This window comes from Delphinapterus leucas, chromosome 1, assembly GCF_059928025.1.
Source record: "Delphinapterus leucas isolate spDelLeu-1000000601 "Yukka" chromosome 1, BTC_Dleu_Yukka2, whole genome shotgun sequence".
In the NCBI taxonomy this organism is placed as follows: Eukaryota; Metazoa; Chordata; class Mammalia; order Artiodactyla; family Monodontidae; genus Delphinapterus; species Delphinapterus leucas.
In genome coordinates, this window is record NC_143129.1 from 58,748,281 (window position 1) to 58,766,177 (window position 17,897).

General features: G+C 48.5%; 1 protein-coding gene and 1 long non-coding RNA gene across 2 annotated transcripts in view; one reads left to right on the forward strand and one right to left on the reverse strand.

Moving 5' to 3' along the window:
- Positions 1-194: 194 nt before the first annotated feature.
- LOC111165681 (uncharacterized) lies at positions 195-5,655 on the forward strand. Its single transcript, XR_016393057.1, has 4 exons — positions 195-1,239; positions 1,346-1,465; positions 1,636-2,114; positions 3,839-5,655. It is a non-coding gene; the product is annotated as an uncharacterized LOC111165681 (long non-coding RNA).
- BRINP2 (BMP/retinoic acid inducible neural specific 2) overlaps positions 414-17,897 on the reverse strand; it is a 116,461-nt gene continuing 98,977 nt past the window's right edge. The window contains exons 5-8 of the mRNA XM_022556560.3: positions 9,488-9,593; positions 6,679-6,915; positions 4,009-4,231; positions 414-2,427 (exon numbers count right to left, since the gene is read on the reverse strand). Of these exons, the coding sequence (XP_022412268.2) occupies positions 1,311-2,427; positions 4,009-4,231; positions 6,679-6,915; positions 9,488-9,593 (1,683 nt within the window). The 3' untranslated portion in view covers positions 414-1,310. The remainder of the gene's footprint in view (positions 2,428-4,008; positions 4,232-6,678; positions 6,916-9,487; positions 9,594-17,897) is intronic.

The following is a 17,897-nucleotide window of genomic DNA, read 5'->3' on the forward strand; positions in this document are numbered from 1 at the left end:
GAAAAAAGGAGGTGGGCAAGCCAGGTAACTCTCTGGAAAGAGTTTTGCCTCACTCCATTCTTTATTTAATGTCAATTTCTCTCTCTCTCTCTCCCTCTCTCCCTCTCCCTCTCCCTCTCCCTCTCCCTCCCTCCCTCCCTCCCTCTCTCTCTCTCTCTCTCTCTCTCTCTCGCTCTCTCTCTCTCTCTCTCTCTCTCCCTCTCTCCCTCTCTCTCACAAACACACACACACACACACACACACATTCAAGCCAGACATGCATGCACTTGTGTGTACACAGATCAACCAGCCTCCTACATAGCAATATCCTCCATCCATGGACACCCAATTTTTAAAAATCCAGGCAGCCCAGGGAACTATACTCTTTTTTTCCCTCTCTTTTCTCTCTAATTTTTTCCCCTAAAAAACAGCCTTTTTAAAACATATATATATTAAACCAGGCAAGTTTTTACTCATACGTTCATGTGGCTGGAGCAGATTGACAAGAAAAACAATCACAAAATAAATATTTTTTGGTTTTTTTGTTTTTTAAAAAGAACATTTCCCTATACATTGTCTCTAACTTGACAGAGCTGCTTTCTTGGACAGAACAGATGCTGTTGGGAGAGGAGCTCTGGCTGGACCACAAGGGGAACGTGGAGCCAGCCAGGCCCTGACACTGGGGAGGCCAAGGAAGCAAGGGGGCCGAGGGAGAGGGAGGGCAGCAGGGCTGCCTGGCTGCCCTGAGTGGTCCTCCGTGGGTGTCGCTTCCTGTTTCCCCAAGGGAGCTGGCCTGAGGAACGGTCTGTGTCTGGAGGGCTCAGAGGAGGCAGCGAACAAAAAGTAAGAACCACTGTGGGGAATCATGAAACAACGCCATTTAAGAAATCTGGCTAAAAAGAATACAAAAGTGACTCCACAGAGGGGGAGGCGGTGCTGCCACCTCTCCCATTGTTGTTCCCTCTTGCTTTCTTGAATGCTAAGAATCACTTTTAAGAATTTGTGTGTTGCACAGTTGGGCTGGTTCCTTTTCTGAAGCTCTCCCTGGCTCCCTCTCCTTCAACTGCATTCATGAGAAAGCACCGGCTTCACAGATACAAGGCTGCTGAGTGCTCGCCTCCCCTTGTGAGTGTGCGCGCGTGTGCACACGTGTGGTGAGTGTGTGCAGCGGCTGTTTCCTTCTCTCCTGCCTGCTTCAGTTCAAGCCCCGAGTCCCATGTGCTGGGTGCAGTCTTAAGGGAACACCCCGTTGGCACTAAGGTGAGGGCTTAGATCTTTGCACCCCGGATTCATGGATCCCCTCCCTGCCCGGCACTGGAGTGGGTCCCCCATTAGCTACAGAGTTTGCCTGTCTCATACTCCACAGGGTTTGGCAGCTTGGAGTTGAAAGCCCTCAGAGACGACTGGATCCTGCCCACCTCATTGTTGGCCAGTTTGAGCCGATGCCGGAGCAAGCAGGAGAAAAGGTCAAGCCGCACCTTGCCAGGTGGGGAAAGCTGGTTGACCCGGTCCCTAAGCTCGATGAGCTGCAAGAGGGCAGAGTCCTGGGAACCTTGAGTATACGGGTAGTCTAACTGGAGAATTAAGTCCCGGATGGCATCCGGGTCAAAGGGCAGGCTGTAGCCAAAGACCTGCAACGTGTTGATTTTCATGTAGCCCAAGTTCTTGGAGGGATCGGTCATCTCCAGAGGCTCGTAGTAGATCGTCTCATTGGAGCTGTCGTCCAGGGACTTGATTCGGCTCCGTAGGTAAACATGGACTGTCTCAAAGAAGGTCTTCCACCTGTTGCCCAAGGTAATAGTCCAGTTTTGGCACTGGGCAGCAGCATCCACATTAGTCCTTTCCCAGTCTGGGAAATTGCCCTCGTTCACGGGCATGAACCAGCTCTCAGAGTGGCTGCCCCCAAAGGGGTTGACATAGATGGCCATGACAGGCTCCAGGGTGCTGTTCTTGGTGAGGCAGATCTGCAGGGACAGGGCCAGCATCACGTGCACCAGCCCGGGCTTGTACTTGTTGCTCTTCAGGGTGAGCAGCATGCGTTTCCTCCAGGAAGGGTCGAACCAGCTGCCCAGGCGCATGTCATTGCTGATGAAGATGGAGTGCACCTCGATGCGGCTGTCCCACTTCTGCAGCAGGTACTTCAGCTCCAGGTCCTGCAGGTCTGTCTCCAGCCCCAGAAAGTTCTCCAGCGACTCGGCCACCTCGGGGCGGCACAAGCCCTGGGCGAGCACGTAGCCTGGGTTGCAGCTCCCACAGCGTGTGCTGTTGTCTGGGGCACAGTGGGCACAGGCGGGCCCTTCGCCCAAGGCACAAGGGATGGGGCCCTGGCAGGAGGACTGGTCGTAGGGGCAGGTGCAGCTGTGGCTCTGTTCCAGGAAGGTGCCAGGGAAGGTGCTCTCTCCACAGTAGAGGAGGGACTGGATACGGTTCCACCAGTAGGACAAAGACCTTTGCGAGGGGGGGATAAAAATGAAGCAAGAGTCATAGGAAGCCACACACTGCTGCTTCCTGAGGGTGGCAGGAGATTTGACTAATAGGTGATAAGGAAGATAAAAGCCCCAGGCTCTCTGAATGACAGAAACCCTACTTTACCACTTCGGGATAACCAAACAAGTTACTTCCTCCCTCCAAAGTACCACCTCATTCCCTTATTCAAAAGCCTACAGAAGATCTGCAGCGCCTTTCGTATCCAATCTAGTTTTCAGCCTCTTAAATAAGATCTTCCAACAACTGGCTCTCCAAACTTTCCAGTGTCGTGCCAACCTCTTTCCCCCTTCACAGTCTCTGTCCTTTCTAGAACCCTCCCACCAAGGATAGGACTTTTCTATGGCTGGCTCCCTCTTAAGGTTTAGACTTCAGCTCTTATGATACATCCCTCAAAGAGGTCTTCAGCTACTCCCCTGTCCAAAGCACCGCCCAGTCCCTCTCTGTCACATCACCCTGCTTTGATGTGATTCACAGCAATGTTCATTATCAAAATGGATTGTGTTTATTTATTGTTGACCTGTTCAGAGATGGCTTCCCTGCATATGCCGTGAAAGCAGGGACCCTGCATTATTCCCCAACGTATTCTCAGAAACTAGGATTGTTCCTGGTGCCTGGTAAGCATTTCCTAACTATGTGTTGGGGAAAAAAAAAAAAAAAAGAACCTTTCTCAAATGCCCTTGCCGGTCTGTCCTCTCACTCATATGTCCCTCGTTACCTGTGCCTCAGTTAGAAGTGCACCCCTGGGTTGCTGTGAGGGCAGCGCCCCCTCCTGGAATGCTCTGGCTCACACGTACCAGCCCACTTCCATTTCCTCCCACACAATCTGGCCAAGAGGTCCTTCTCCTGGGTGGCTTTTCTCTCTGACCTTTACTATTATTAGACCATGCCTTTGATTTACGGTCCACGAACATGCTTTTAAGTGGCTGCCATGTAATAATTTTATAATTTTGATGTTCCTGTATATTTATTATATCTTCTCAATGAACAAATATCCCTCACTGCTTAATATTAGGACATGCGAGGTGGACTTAATAAAGGCTTGTTGGATGCACGTGTGAATGAGCGGACGGATGCATGAGGGCCTGTGACAATCCAGCCCCACTCTGTTCCCGAGGGCACAGGCCCTCAGTTCGCTTCCCTCCTATGACTCAGAGCAGAGTCACTTGTTGGAAACAATCTATTGCGTGTGTTTCTCATCATACGCAATTGGTCTAAAAGCTTTAACTCCACCCTTTTCTTTCCTAAAAGACTTACTAAAATAGAAATGAGTGAGAATTAGAGGATTATTAGAATAACATTCGAATCGACTATAATGTATATAAAAGTAAAATTAGCCTCTCTGTTTTTTTTTTCTCTCTCTCTCTCACTTCAGATACAACTCATAACTGAGAATGACACGCAAGTATGTCAAGATAATAGGAGACTCTAACAGGCCGTGTGTGCGTCAGCATTCCCAGCTCTGCTGTGTTGGACAGGGGTCCTCCCCGGCCTCAGTGGCTGTCATGGGTGACGTGCTCTGGCTCGGGCATCTGGGGTGCTCACCTCTCCTTGGGCAGGCGGAAGCGGGGCTGCCGGTGGCAACGCTTGCAGAGGTTGAAGAGCCGGCGGACGATCCGATGGGTCTTCTTGAACAGCACTTTCAAGCTGGCTCCCAGCTGCTGGTAGCGGTGCTGGAGGCTGGTGTCCATGGCCCAGAACTGGGAGATGGCTGTGGAGTTCAGGAACCTGTCGTCTGGCAGCCGCTTCAGCAGGGCCTGGAATTCCTCTGTGGGTAAGAACACGAGAGCTGAGCTGAGGGGCACCTGGATGGGTGCCCATCAGGAGGACCTCCCCCCTCCCCCCAGACCCAGCCCGCCCTTCAGTCACTGTATGAGGAAGGAGGCTTCACGTCCACCCTCCCGGGCCCTTTTCTTTCTTTCTTTTCGAACAGCCTTATTCAGAGATGATTGACATACCTTAAGATATGGATTCTTTCCCATCCTTCCTGTTTCTAATATGCTTCTGAATTTCAAAACACATCTCTGTCACCACCCACAGGGCCAGTGACCTTGGGATGCATCTCTCTTGCCCTTTATACCGCCTTATAATTCATGCACAGTCTTCTTCAATCACACCACCGCACCCTTAGGGAAGGTGTGAGGCACTCATGAAGGTGCGGGCGGACGAGACTGGCAAATGCAGACACAGAAGAGGGAGCACCCCGCTCAGAAGTCTTCTTAGAAGCCTTTCAGTCCCTGAGACCAGCCTCTTCCCTCCATGTCGTTCTCTCTGACTCTAGGACACCTTTCCTCTCTTTTGAGATTTACCTCTTGGCCAGACACCCATTCTTTCTTGAAACTAACCCGGAAGCAATGTGCTTTCTGGTTCTTAGCTCCTACTGCAAGTCTGAGTCCTCCTCAGAGCTTCCTGGGCACAATGTGTTTTCTGAATTCATGCTCAGATCTCTGTCTATGGACCTGCTTTTACCTGGAACCTGCAGCCATCACGTCTCCTGATGGGGGTCTGGACAGTCCTCCTTCACTCACTGGCAGTAATCCATAGTGCTGAAAGCCCAAAGTCCTTTCCCACATACTCGGGCACTACCTAACACATCCCACCACCATTGGTCCAATGCAGCTGTGGGGGTTGGAATATGATACTCTCCTTAGCAACTGAATGCCTTGTTTAAGACCTGAGATGGCAATGCCTGGGGCCTCAGCTCATTCTGATTTCTCAGGTCCCTGGTTCTTCATCCCCCACCCAGATGACTGGAAAAATCACACCTAGTAATGACATTAACATCCAGTAGTGTGTGCATAGTTCTTTTTATGAAACACTTAGGTATACAAAACAGCCCAGAGAATAACAAGATAAACTCCCATGTGCCCACCACCTAGAGTTTGCCGTTTTGCCATATTGAATTCAGATTTTTTTTAAAAGAAATATGGCAAAGCAAATATACTTGAAGGCCCTAAACTTCCCCCTCCATCTTTATCTAGACGTTAACTACTCTCTTGAATGTTTTATTACTATCATATATTTTTTAACGTTTTCTAAAAATATATCCATAAAAATATTAAGTATTGGCTAGTATGTTTTAAGCATCAAATAAATAGTACTAAATATGTATTATATTTAATATGTTATTACAGTATTACATATAAATGTTATTTAAATACAAATATGTATATATAATACATAACCTTTTTCATTTGCTTTGTTTTATCCAGTATTGTTTTTTTTGAGATATATCCATATTAACTATTATTCATTTAATATTGAAATGTATGAGTATATCATGCAGAGTTCTTTATACTTTATCTACATTGCTCCATATGAGCCATCCACCCACCTATTATTATCATTTTCCCTCATTTACAGATGAAGAAATGGAGGCACTGAGGAGCTTCAGGGCTAAACCAAAGTTAGTTATACAAAGGATCAGTAATAGAGTGTGTTAGGTCTGTCCAAGATGTTATGACAAAACACCACAGACTGGGTGGCTTGTAAACAACAGAAATGTAGTTTCAGAGGCCGGAAGTCCAGGGTCAGGAGGCTGCTGTCAGGGTCTGGTGAAGGCCCTCTTCTGGGGCCAAAATTCTTGCTGGGTCCTCACATGTTGGAAGAGGTAAGGGATCTCTCTGGGGCCTCTTTTATATGAGCACTGATCCCGTTCATGAGGGCTCGGCCCTTATGACCTAATCAAATCCCAAAGTCCCCACCTCCTAATACCATCACCTTGGGCATCAGATTTTCCACATATGAACTTGAGGGGATACAAACATTCAAGCCATAATACAGAATAAGAATCTTAGCCTCAAGGTGACATTGATATCAGTTATACCTGCAATAAGCAATCACCAGCATGTACTAGGTGCCTCCTAGAAACATGCCGTGTGCCTCATTCATTCAACAAATATTCACTGTGCACCTTATGTGCAGGCACCGTGGAATCTGTGGCAAACAAGACAGACAAGGCCTATGGCCTCAATTATATTTACCTTAGCTTATTAAGTCCTTGAAACGCATCACTTTGGTAGGTATTAGGTCTGTTTGCATATACAAAAAAAGAAAATGAGTTCAGACTTGGGGTGGTCATATAACCTGCTGGAGGTCACCCAGCCAGTTAAGTGGCTGAGCCAGGAGCCAAGCTGAGCGCCCCGGGTTCTTATCCCGTACCTCTCAGCCGCCTCCCATTGACAGGGAGGAAATCTGGGCTGACTGACTGCTCACCTGACTCCTCAAACTGCTGGCTGTGAGTCGCCCAGGAGTCCTGGATCTGCAGCAGGCTGTCCTCCATGGCCTGGATGTCAGCGTCAGGACAGTTGCATTCTGGGAAGGTGGGGCTGCACTTGCACCAACAGTCATTCTCCTTGCAGATGAGCTCGCCCTCAGAGCTGCACGTGATGTAGCTGAGCGCAGCGGTCACGAAGCGCTCCCGCAGGTACTCGGGCAGCAGCACCTGCAGGCCTAAGGAAAGGACGAGTCGGGGAACTGCCGGGCAGGGCCAGGGAGTACTCAGTTTCCCACACCCAAGGCTGCAGGATCCCCAGCTGCGGTTCTGCTGACTTGTGCATCCTGGGCCCAAGAATGGCCACCCCAGGCCCCGATCCTGCTGAGCTGGTTGGGACAGAGGGTTATTGCTGTCCCAGTGACAGATGGGGCACATCAAAGCTCAAGGCTTAGTCAGACCCCTCACATCAGCCAAATTGAGAGCGTGCATATCATATGAACGGGCTTATTGGCTACATGTCAGCATTTCTAGGATGGAAATGGGAAGATGTTTCAGATAAAGGAAGAGCTTATAGCCCTCGTGGGGGAAGAATCAAGGCTTGATGGGCTTTTTTGCTCTGCCTCCAATTGCCATCCTGTTTCTAGCTTCTCTGAGATGAGAGGCAGGCCCCCTAGGATACTTCTGAATGCTGACCCTCCTGGGCCTCCCACCCTAGCCCCGATGACCAAGGAGGCTGTCCTGCTTAGGAGGTAGGGACAAGGTGTTGTGGGTACACAGTGGCCAGGCACTACAGCAAGCACTTTCCATATACAACTACAAGCAACACTGTGGTCATACTGAGGCTCTTATAATGAGGAAATCCCAGCCCAGTGACCATGGTGACCTGCCCAAGTCACAGTGCTGGGAAAGTCAGCTTGGTGTCAGACCCTGTCCTTGTCCTATTGGGTCATACTGCATAACTGGGACTGGCTGCCTATCTCAGGGTTTAACCCTTAACGCGATGTGAAAGCAAGATGGCGATGGATGCCCCAAGTTCAGTTGAGCCTGGATAGATATGAATGTCTCTCAGCTCTCTTTTCTAATTAGCTGCCTCTGGTCTTGAATATAACCCACTAAACTGCCCCAAGCTTCAGTTTTCCTACCCATCTGTGGTGGATATTGGTTCACCAGCAGCAGAATAGACTCCTAGTTGGCTTCAAGCCACACAGGATGGCTGCTGGAAGCATATCCAGAGGTGAATGAAGGACGGGCATGCCTTTGGTTGCAGCCCAGCCCGGTTCGAGGTCAGACCTGCAGGAGGCTCTCCCAGCAGGGACACTGGGAGAAACTGTGCCAGGAGAGGGAGGGACGTGAGGACTTCTGGACGGGATGAGCTCCCCTTTCATCAGGTGTCTGCCAGCTCCTTATTGTCACACCCTTGACCTTGTCCTTGGCAGGAAATCAGAGAGCCCAAAGTATGTAACCCAGTCTCGGCAGACCTCAAAATACAACTTAGAATTGCAGCCATGGTAGATGTTTGTTGTTCTTGTTTGTGATCCACCTCCTGTTCTGAACTGCTGCTAAATCTTCCTTTCTTGACGATGTGCCCACAGTGGCACTTGAGCAGCCCTCCCCATGCACGCTGTCCACATACGCTTGCTTTCAACACTCAGCCCTCTCCAAGTCCTTTCCTTTCACCTCCCCCATTAGCTCCCTCCTCCTCCTAACATTTCCTACTGCTACAAAATAAGTGCCCCGAACAATGTCTGCATGAGTGATGGGCTATAAAATTAAATAGCATAAGCTATTCCAAATGAACCACCAGACACTCTGAACTTCACTCATCACTAATTTCCAGACACAAACCCAGCCCATCCAGGGACCTAAGAGAAGAGGGATGCTAATTGCATTGGGCGGCTTTAAATACAGGAGTCTTTTCCTCCTTTTTGTATGCTTCTTGATGCCTAAAGCATTGAGGGCTTACGTCTGGCTCAGGTTGCCTGGAACTTGTAATCATAGACCCTGGGTGACGGCTATTGATTTTATAATACCAAGACAATAATATCCCAAACAGAGTCCAACTCAGGCCTTAAGAAGCATGAACTTTTCCCATTGCCAAACAGCTCTGTCTGAATCAGTTTGCATGGCTCTGCCCCCAGGATGCTTGGGGAACAGACAGCAGGAGCTGAGTACCTCCCCTTATCTCCCAGCCTCCAGACCTAGGGTCGTTCCCCTTCCTTTCGCTTTTCTGTTTCTGCCTGTTCTGTCCCCAGTTAAGGCTCCTATTCTTCTCAAACTCTTCTCCTGGCTTTGATCTCCCATTGAAGACTGCAGACTAGTAACAGAAAGCAGGGAACCCTCTCAGGGTAACCAATGGTCCCACAGTTTGTGTAGCTCTTAGTCAAGCTAGAGACGGTACCCCATAACCACTCTGCAAAGGCCAGCTATTCCCCAATGTGTACTGAGGATAAAGCAGAGGGTTCTTTGGACAACAAAGGAGATCGCCAACGAGATCAAGGTGTATGATGATGGATGTGCTGTTGCTGTAGGATAGTGACAGAGGTCTTGGGAAGGATGGGAGGTGGGAGGATTTGGGTGTCCAGTGGTTTGAGCAATGGTCGAGGTGTAAAGTGAACCATGTCAGAAGTTTTCTCAAAAGAATGATGGAAAGTTGTTAAATACAAGTTCCAGAACTAGTGGTAGTTCTTGTCTTCAGAAGGGTTTAGCCAAATGGGGCAGGCAGGACTTTTTCCTTTTGGTGATCTAAGTTGTTGTTGTTTTTTTTTTTACCGTGTATGGAAAGTGTAAAAACGGCACAGGGCACCTTACCGAGTAACTGCACTTTGTTCTCCGGACTCTGTACCAGGACAGAGCTGACCGAGTCCAGGTTGTCGTAGTTGCTGCAGCCCAGGGGACCGGTCCTGGTCTCCGTGACCTAGAGAAGGAAGGGCAGGGGGTGGGTTTACATAACAAGCTGAGACCTTCCCTTTGCACTTCCCTTTTCCAGTCAGCCAATCTCAGGCTCTATGTCCTGTCCTGGACCAGCCCAAGGAAAGGCATGTACCTCCCTACCCCAGGAGCATAAAGCCACTTTTCCCCTTGTTCTAAGACAGGGAGTATCAGTGGTATAGGGCTGGCAGCAGGAGTTGTACATAATTGGAAGCCTTTCAGAGGGAGCCAGAGGGAATTTGAGTCTGGAAAGAGGAAACTCAATGTAGGCAGTGGAAGCTGGAACCTTTGTGTTGGAGTTCCCCCTTCTCCTCCCCCAGAGGAAGAAAGGAGGGCAGACGAGGATGCTGTCAGCCCGCTGGCGAGCCCAGCTGCATCCACTTGATGTGATGCCCACAGGCTTTAGGGATCCCGAAGATGAAAAGCACTAGAGAAATATGAGTTATGAGTGTTATTATTAATATTAAACATTTAAATCCCACCTCGGCACTGAGACGTCCTTAGAGAAAATCAGCCATGGGCTTACTGCATATTTTAATAAGCATATTAAATATACATAAACTCTTATAGCTATGTAATATTCCAAAACACTGCAGTCATTTTAAAATATTATAAAGTTGGCCTATCGGTTTTTCCCTCATGTTTAAAGTATAAGATGAAAAATGGGGAGCTTTAAATGCACTGAATTAATTATGTAATAAGAATGATGGGGACCTGAGGCCCTTTCTTCTCAGGATCTCCAGAGGCTTTGCCAAAAATCAATCAACCAATCAACGAGTATTTATTGGGCAGCCACTGTTCAATTCCCTACCATTTAGCAAACATTCATAGAGTGCCTTTCTCGGAGTTCTTCAAGGAAATTGGCCCTGAGACCTCTGACCTTCTCTCCTAGCTCCAGGCACCTCGGCTCCGCAACAAGCATACAACTTGCAGTTTTCCATCCTTTTCTGCGAGTATTTAGTTAAAGCTTGGGTCCTCCACACACTAAAGGCTCCACAGAGGTAAGCTCGTAGTTATTTTGCTCACGAGGTTGTCAACAGCACTCAACAGGGTGCCTGGCACATAGCAGGTACTCAATAAATTAGAGAATGTATGAGTAATCTGTTCCAGGCTTCGGGGGGTGGAGAGGTGTGCACAAAGGTGTACAAGTTATGTAGTGTGTCCTCCAGGAGGTTACAACCTGTGGGGGAGGCAGGTACCTATCCAACTGACTGATACACATCCACATCGAGCAGGTGCAGAGTGCCATGAGGAGCCCTGAGGAAACCACAGCTCTAAACAAGGGAAGGAGTTTCAGAGGGGACACCAACTGAGTTGGTCTTTAAAGATGAGTAGAAAGTGGACAAGAAGAGAAGGGAGGGAAAGTACTCTGAGAAAAAGAAGGGGCAGCATCCCTGGTGGTCCAGTGGTTAGGACTCTGGGTTTTCACTGCTGAGAGGCCGGGTTCAATCCCTGGTTGGGGAAAACTAAAACCAGGGATTGAACGGCACGGCCAAGAAAAAGAAGGGGCAGCATGATCTACAACCCATGGGCTGGAAGCGTGTAGTGTAATTGTCTGCCGTCCTACTAGTTACCGTGGTGAATACCAAAGTGTAAGTGACATGTTTAAAGAGAATTCAGTATACTTGGTCTTAAAAAATACACATGGAAGAGAGTAATTAAGTGAGAGATGGTATGACACAGACTAATACAGTAAAGAGGGAGACGGGAGAGAACCTTGTAGCTTAAAGCAGTCTGAGAAGGCTTCATGGAGAAGGTGATCCATAAACTGGTCTTGAAGGATGAGGAGGGATGCGAGGGAAGGGGGGATTGGGGAGAAAAAGAGGTAACTGCAGACCAAGACCAAGGGGAAGCAATAGACACAGTGCATGAGAGGCAGCAAGACCCAGCATGGATCGGGGACGGGATCAAGGCCATGACAGAGGCAGGAAACCTCTGCACAGTTTCCAAGTTCACCCTCCAAGTTCATGCCATTTAACCTTCCCGCTAACTCTGAGACAAATCCCACTCCTATCACTCTTCAAAGAAGGAAACCAAGGTTCTGGGAGTTACAGTACCCGAGACCACAGGGCTGCTGAGTAGCTGAAACAGGGTTTTGACTTTTTAGTCCTCAGACTCCGGTTCAAAGCCCCGGGCCTCCTGTGAGGGCACGTCAAAGGGCTGCAGAAAATTAAAATGAGGTAAACCCATTTAGATAATATCACCCGAAAACACAAGTGTAAACAGACCAGTTCATCCAAAGTATTTTAGTGATCTGCCCTCTCTTCAGAATGTGAACATGGGATAAGACAAATTGTATACACTTTAGATATTATTATCCCATATTACAGATGAGGAAACCAAGGCCAGATAGGTTAAGTGATGTCTTCAAGGTCACACAGCTAGTAACCTGCAGGACTACGATTCATTTGACTCATTCATTTATTCTTTCACTCATTTATTCCTCTATTACATATTCAAGGAGAATCCAAAACTCACAGTGAGTAAGACACAGCCACTACCATAAGGAGTTTACAGACAAGGAAACATGTTTCCATAATCCTGGTGTTCCACGTGAGCCTACCTCCCTCCACAGGTGGGCACTTGGTGCTGAATAATGTCTCTGTATTGAGTGAGTTGGTGAGTGGCTAGTTGTCAAACTGCAGTGGGAAGGCAGAGTCAGGCTTACGTCAAGGTAAAGTCTTCTTTATCCACATGGTGCAAAAATTCCTATAAGAAGAGCTATGGCCAAGGACTAGCCCAGCTATTCTGGGGGACTCTGCCTCTCTCGGAATGGGATGGGCTGAAGGGCAGAGTGGGATGCTGAGTGCGGTATTTGGGAGATTTGCCTGTCCCCACCTCCAGGTAAGCTGGCCACCATGCTGTCCTGAGTTCTGCACTGGCTTTTCTATCCACCCACTCCTGAGTTGAACACTCACCAGCAACAGGTGAGAAAGCTACACACCTTATGCAGAAGTAGGACGACCCCCAAGGGGGCAAATATAGCACAGCCACTTTCCTCCCCTTTACCCTACCACTAGGCCTACCTATCTACCACCAACCCATCTGCTTCCCAACCCCCGCCCCCGCCACCACCATCTTGTTCAATATTCTGGGGCCAGCTCTGATGCGATTTTCTGACCTTTACTTTGCTATTTCCAAAGGTCAGTTCTACAAGAGGATAATCAATTAGGTAAGTCATTGAAAGGGTGTGAGTAGCTCCACTTTGTTAATTGTGGCACAAGGACAGGAATGAAGAAGAGACAAAGACCATGATCCCCCTGATCATTTCCTGTTAGAGGAAATGACTCAAGCCAGATCTCCACGAGTGAGGAAGGCTCACTCAGGTTTTACTAGATCCCAAAGTCATTGCTCTTTCCCCTGCTCCTCTGCTCTGAGCCACCTCTGTCTTCCCTAGAGAAGCAAGGAGGTGGGAAGGAGAAGGGGAGCTGGAGAGGGTCCTCTTGCAGACATTGCCTGAGCACTGACTTGATAAGCAGGATGAGCTGAGGACCCCTCCCCCAGAGTGATGAAAGCCCCAGAGTCCCTGGCAGGTTGGAGCAGAGAACCCCGTGCCTCTCCCTGCAGAAGAGGCAGACAGCTTTGGCGGGTTATAAAGAGGGCCCCCAGAGGTAATGGAAAGTGCAGCTCACTCAGGCGCAAGCATTCAAAGAGCGCCTCAGATAAGCTTTCAGGAGAAAATAATTGTGTGCTAATTGGCCTGTTGATAGAGACAGTCCTGCCTTCAGAAAGCCCTGATGGATCTCAGGTTCATTAGCACATCCAATTTTCCATAAATGCCAGATTGTGCAAACCCTCGTTCCAGTGAGCCTGTTCTCCTCCCCCTGCCCTTAACTCCCTGGCTGCTCTTGTCCTACCTAGGGGGGCACCTGCGAAGCTAAGCTCGAGTGAAATGGGCTTCTAATTGTGAGCAATAGGGCTGGCCAGGAGAGCACGGCTAGAGTGTGTGTGATTCAAAGAGCTGCAAATTGAATCCCAGGCTGCTACAGGGAGAAATTTAGACAAGTCACTTTAAAAATGCTTGTGAGAACCGCTCCCTCTTGCCATCCTGCAATCCACGTGAACTTTTATGTGGGCTCTTTTCAGGCAGCTCATGAGCATCTCAAACCCTCCTCACTAAGTCCTTCCTCAGCCTTCAATTAACTAGAGGGTGAGCTACAACTAGGAAATAGGCCCCTCCCCTCCTTCAGGGCTCTGATCCCTTCCTGGGAATTATGGACAGGATGAATATGTATTCAGCCCTTTACAGTTTTCAAAGTGTTTTCACGTGAACTGTATCATTTGGTGTCACCCCCCCATCCTAGGGTAGAGTAAGGGGTGATATTTACAATATGTCATTCACGATGTGTATCATCAGGAGAGGTGCCAGCCGTAGTGCCAAAGCAGGGTTCTGAGGGTCTCCAGAGTTCCATTAGTCCTTTGGTTACTATTAGGGGAGATCCTGGGGTTCCAGGGGAGGGATAAAGGTGGTTAGGGTGGCACACAGCAGATTGGGTGAAGATGATTTACCAGCCTGTATGGAAGTGTTTTAATATTTTAATAACTGATGTGGTCATATCAGCTGAATATAAGCCCTGGGTACAGGTGAGTAAAACAGTTGGTAAGTCCATGTCGTCATCGAGTTCAATAACTAACTTCCCAAGGTCATAGGAACAGTAAGTATCGAGGCTGAAACCCAATCCCCGGTCTTCTCACTTGAGTAAGTTCGTCTCCCACTAAACCAGGTAACCTGCCTTCTGCTATCAGTCAGGCATTTTATTGAGTGTCTCACCACACACCTGACACTGTGAAGGGACCTGGAACTGCATGCATGTGAAAAGAGCCCTGCTGTTGTGTGTGGGCAGGTGGAGATGGGCATGGAAACAGCTGCAGTCTAATGTGACAAATCCTGCAACAGAGGTGTGTACTGACCAGAGTAAACCTTGCAACAGAGGGGGATGTTCAGTGGGGTCTCGGGCATGTGTTGGATAAACAAAAGGGGGCAGGGTGCCTCTTTCTCCACATTAGTGAAAAGAAGTTGCTAATAAAGGGTAGAAAGTAAGAGCACCTTTGCTTAGAGAAACAAGCAACAGGAAGATATGCTCGAGGGTCTTTCCTTCACCAAGGCTGAGCAAATGGGCAGAGCCCCTCGCCTCCACCTCACCTCCATCCAGAGCAATGGCCACACTGGAAGCCAGCTCAAGCCCTGCGAAGGCATGTTCAGGAGAGGGAAGTAGGTGGCAGGGGCTGCAGAACCAGCAGAGGCGTGTGAGTTCACAAGGGTGTGCTGCAGGGGGACCTTGCTGTCTGGATCTGCAAACGCTGTGTGTGAAGGCAAAGAGATGGCCTCCTGTAGAACACCATTACTATCAGGACAAAACGGTCAGGTCAACCCTATCAAGGGGGCAGCGCCGTGGTACAGGATGCCAGCACCTCCCTTTGCTCCTTAGTCTAGGGGTGTGTCCTTGGACAGGTCACTAAACTATGTGGAGATGAGCAGAGCGGGGAGAAGACACTAAATGCCTTGTTTTTTTTCATGGTTCTCTGAACTGCAACCCATGGGGAGAACCCACGGTGTTCCCAAACAGAAACAGCTACAGGTCAAGCAGCTCAGTGGAAGCTGAATAATCATCTCTCATTCCACGTGGGACTGAGGAGTTCCAAGAAGAGGCTTCCGAGGATGGTGGCCCTTCTCTGGAGGAGATGGGCAGTGGCTCTAGTTCTAGAACGTGCATCTCCAGGCACTATAACAGACGTGGGTTCGAGTGCCTGCCCACCTCTCACGCTATCACCCACAGTCCTTGCGAAAGAAGTGAATCCCGTGAGCCATGGTCGAGATTATGTAACCCCCTCTCTTTGTGTTGGCCTAAGATGAGTCCTGAGCCAGATTCTTCCTCTGGGGAATTTAGAACTGTGATACTGAGAGAAAAAAGAAATTTAAGAGTTGATTATTGACACTTACAAACTTCAGAATAAATAATTATCAAGCACCTACTATGTACCAGGAACTGGGGATACTACAATGAACAAGAGAAGAGTCCCTGTCCTGAGTGCACTGGCTGAGAGACAAAACAGAAGATTACGTTCAGCCAGGGCCAGAGTCAGCTTCAGAGCAAGACAAAGCTAAAGGTGGGCTGAAGCCACTGGTGTACAGAAAGTCTAGAATAAACAGAGGAAAGAACAAGAGATGCAGAAAAATGAAGCAGGCAGAGATGAAAAAGTAGAGGCGTGTTCCAACAAGAAACAGAGTAACCTGGGAGTGTTACTGTTCTTTTACCACACCTATGTGTCTGGATTGGATCTAGTGTCTTGTTCTTAGAGACCTATGGTATCCTTCACCAGAGTTCTCTTAACAAATCATCTTGATACTGCATCCACCTTGTTTCTTTCAACTTAACATGCTTATAGGCACTTGCACACACACTGAGAAGAGCCCAACCCATGTGAAAAGTGGGGTCAGTGACTCATTCATTCACTCAGCAAACCTTTACTCATTATCCATAATGTGGCAAGCTCTGTACTCTCACTGGGAACCAAAGGTGCCTGAGACCCGGTCCCTCCCATAAGAATCTCATAGTTTCAGAGGCTCTCATGTTAGCTAGCAATCAGTTCAAATGATAATCCCTATAAGGGAGGCATGTGTTTGAAACACTGAAGAGGAACATTTAACTACCTTGGGAGTCAGGAAAGGCTTCACGAAAGAGTTACCTTTTTGAGCCAAGCGAAGAAGGGTTAGGAAAAGCCACTCAGGTGAACAGACGAGGATTGTAAGCAAAAAAGACAGCAGGTACCAGGAAGGGAGACACAAGAGCATGGCATATTTGAACAAAGACTAGGAGGTAGATAGGAGGACTGGCTTACATGGTATAAATGGTAAGTGAAGGGTTGAGGGGGGAAACAAGGGTTGAGAAGAGTGTAAAAGGAGCATTTGGAGCTGAAACTAAAAAGACAGCAGGGACAGTAGGTCTTCAATTGCCTTCCCATTTTGTTGAGAAGAGGAATTATCCCTTTTCAAGGTCCATTTGTGCTGTGGCTCACGTCCTCTATACATTTTCTAATTTGAACTTCCCAGAAATCCTTCACGTTAGAAATTATTCTGATCGTTCAACAATTTTAGAAGGAGCAAATGGGGGCTCAGAGAAGTTTGGTAACTTGATCAAAGCCTTGCCATGAGCGGTGGCAGAGCTCAGACTCGCGGGTTCTTTCCAATGCCTCACACTGCCGCCCTGGATGGGAGGCGGTGGTTTGGGCTCTGTCCCATGCAGTCAGAAACCACTGAAGGATTTTAAGCAGGGGAATGGTACGATATGACGATGTGCACTCACGCGAGCAGCATAGATCGTGAATCAGGGAGAAGAGATGAGAACGCTGATGGGAAGACTAGGTATGTGAGAAAACCAGGTAAGCGTGATGAGGTTCTGAATTATAGGAATGGCCGTGGGCATGACGAGGAGGCAAAGGGTAAGCTGAAGAGAACATGCAAGGGAGTGATTATAGTGATGGACCAAGAGATCGAAGTTGGGCAAAAAATGAGGCCATGGAGGGATGAGAGAAAGTGAAAAATTGGTCAGGTCAAAGGATAGGAAGGGACATTAATGGGACCATAGAGTTACTGACCCAGGCCTACCTTTCACGAATGGATAAGACCAATTGTTCTCCAACCTTGACACAGTCCACTAGAGGACTGAAGGGTGAGAGGGCTTCCACAGAGATCTGTCTTCTTGGTAAAACCCACTCTGTGCTACTACAGTTCTTTTTTCATCATTTTAAGCTGCCTAAGATACCAGCCTCCCAAATGTACCCTAGCCCGTCTGAACTTCCGTCTTCCTCCTCTCTCAGACTCTCACTCCAGACACTGGCCATCCCCCAATCTGACCCCTTTTCTTCACTTAACCTCCATCATGCTCTCTGGATCTCATGATCACTCCTCAGCAAGAACATCTATAACCTCAATCTCTTCTCAAGAGTCCGCTTCACCTTTTCGTTCTAAGCACAACCTAGCAGCTCTGGAGGATGTGGTTTCCCCTGCAGTCCCTCTCTAGCAGTGGCTGTCTGCCTTCCCACACCTCACACTGGCATGAAGTGAGGTGGGTCTTCCACTGTGATATCCTGAACACTGGTCCTCCTTCCTCTCTAAACATGAGGACTATCACCCACTACTCCTCTGTGTTGCCGTCTATTTTTCTTGTCACTCCCCCTCCCTCATTGAGGATTTTCAGTGTTTAGCTTGCTCACCACCCTCTTTCTTACCACCACCCAGGTCTGTATCATTCCTGCTGACGTCAGCATCCATATAGGTGATCCTTTAATA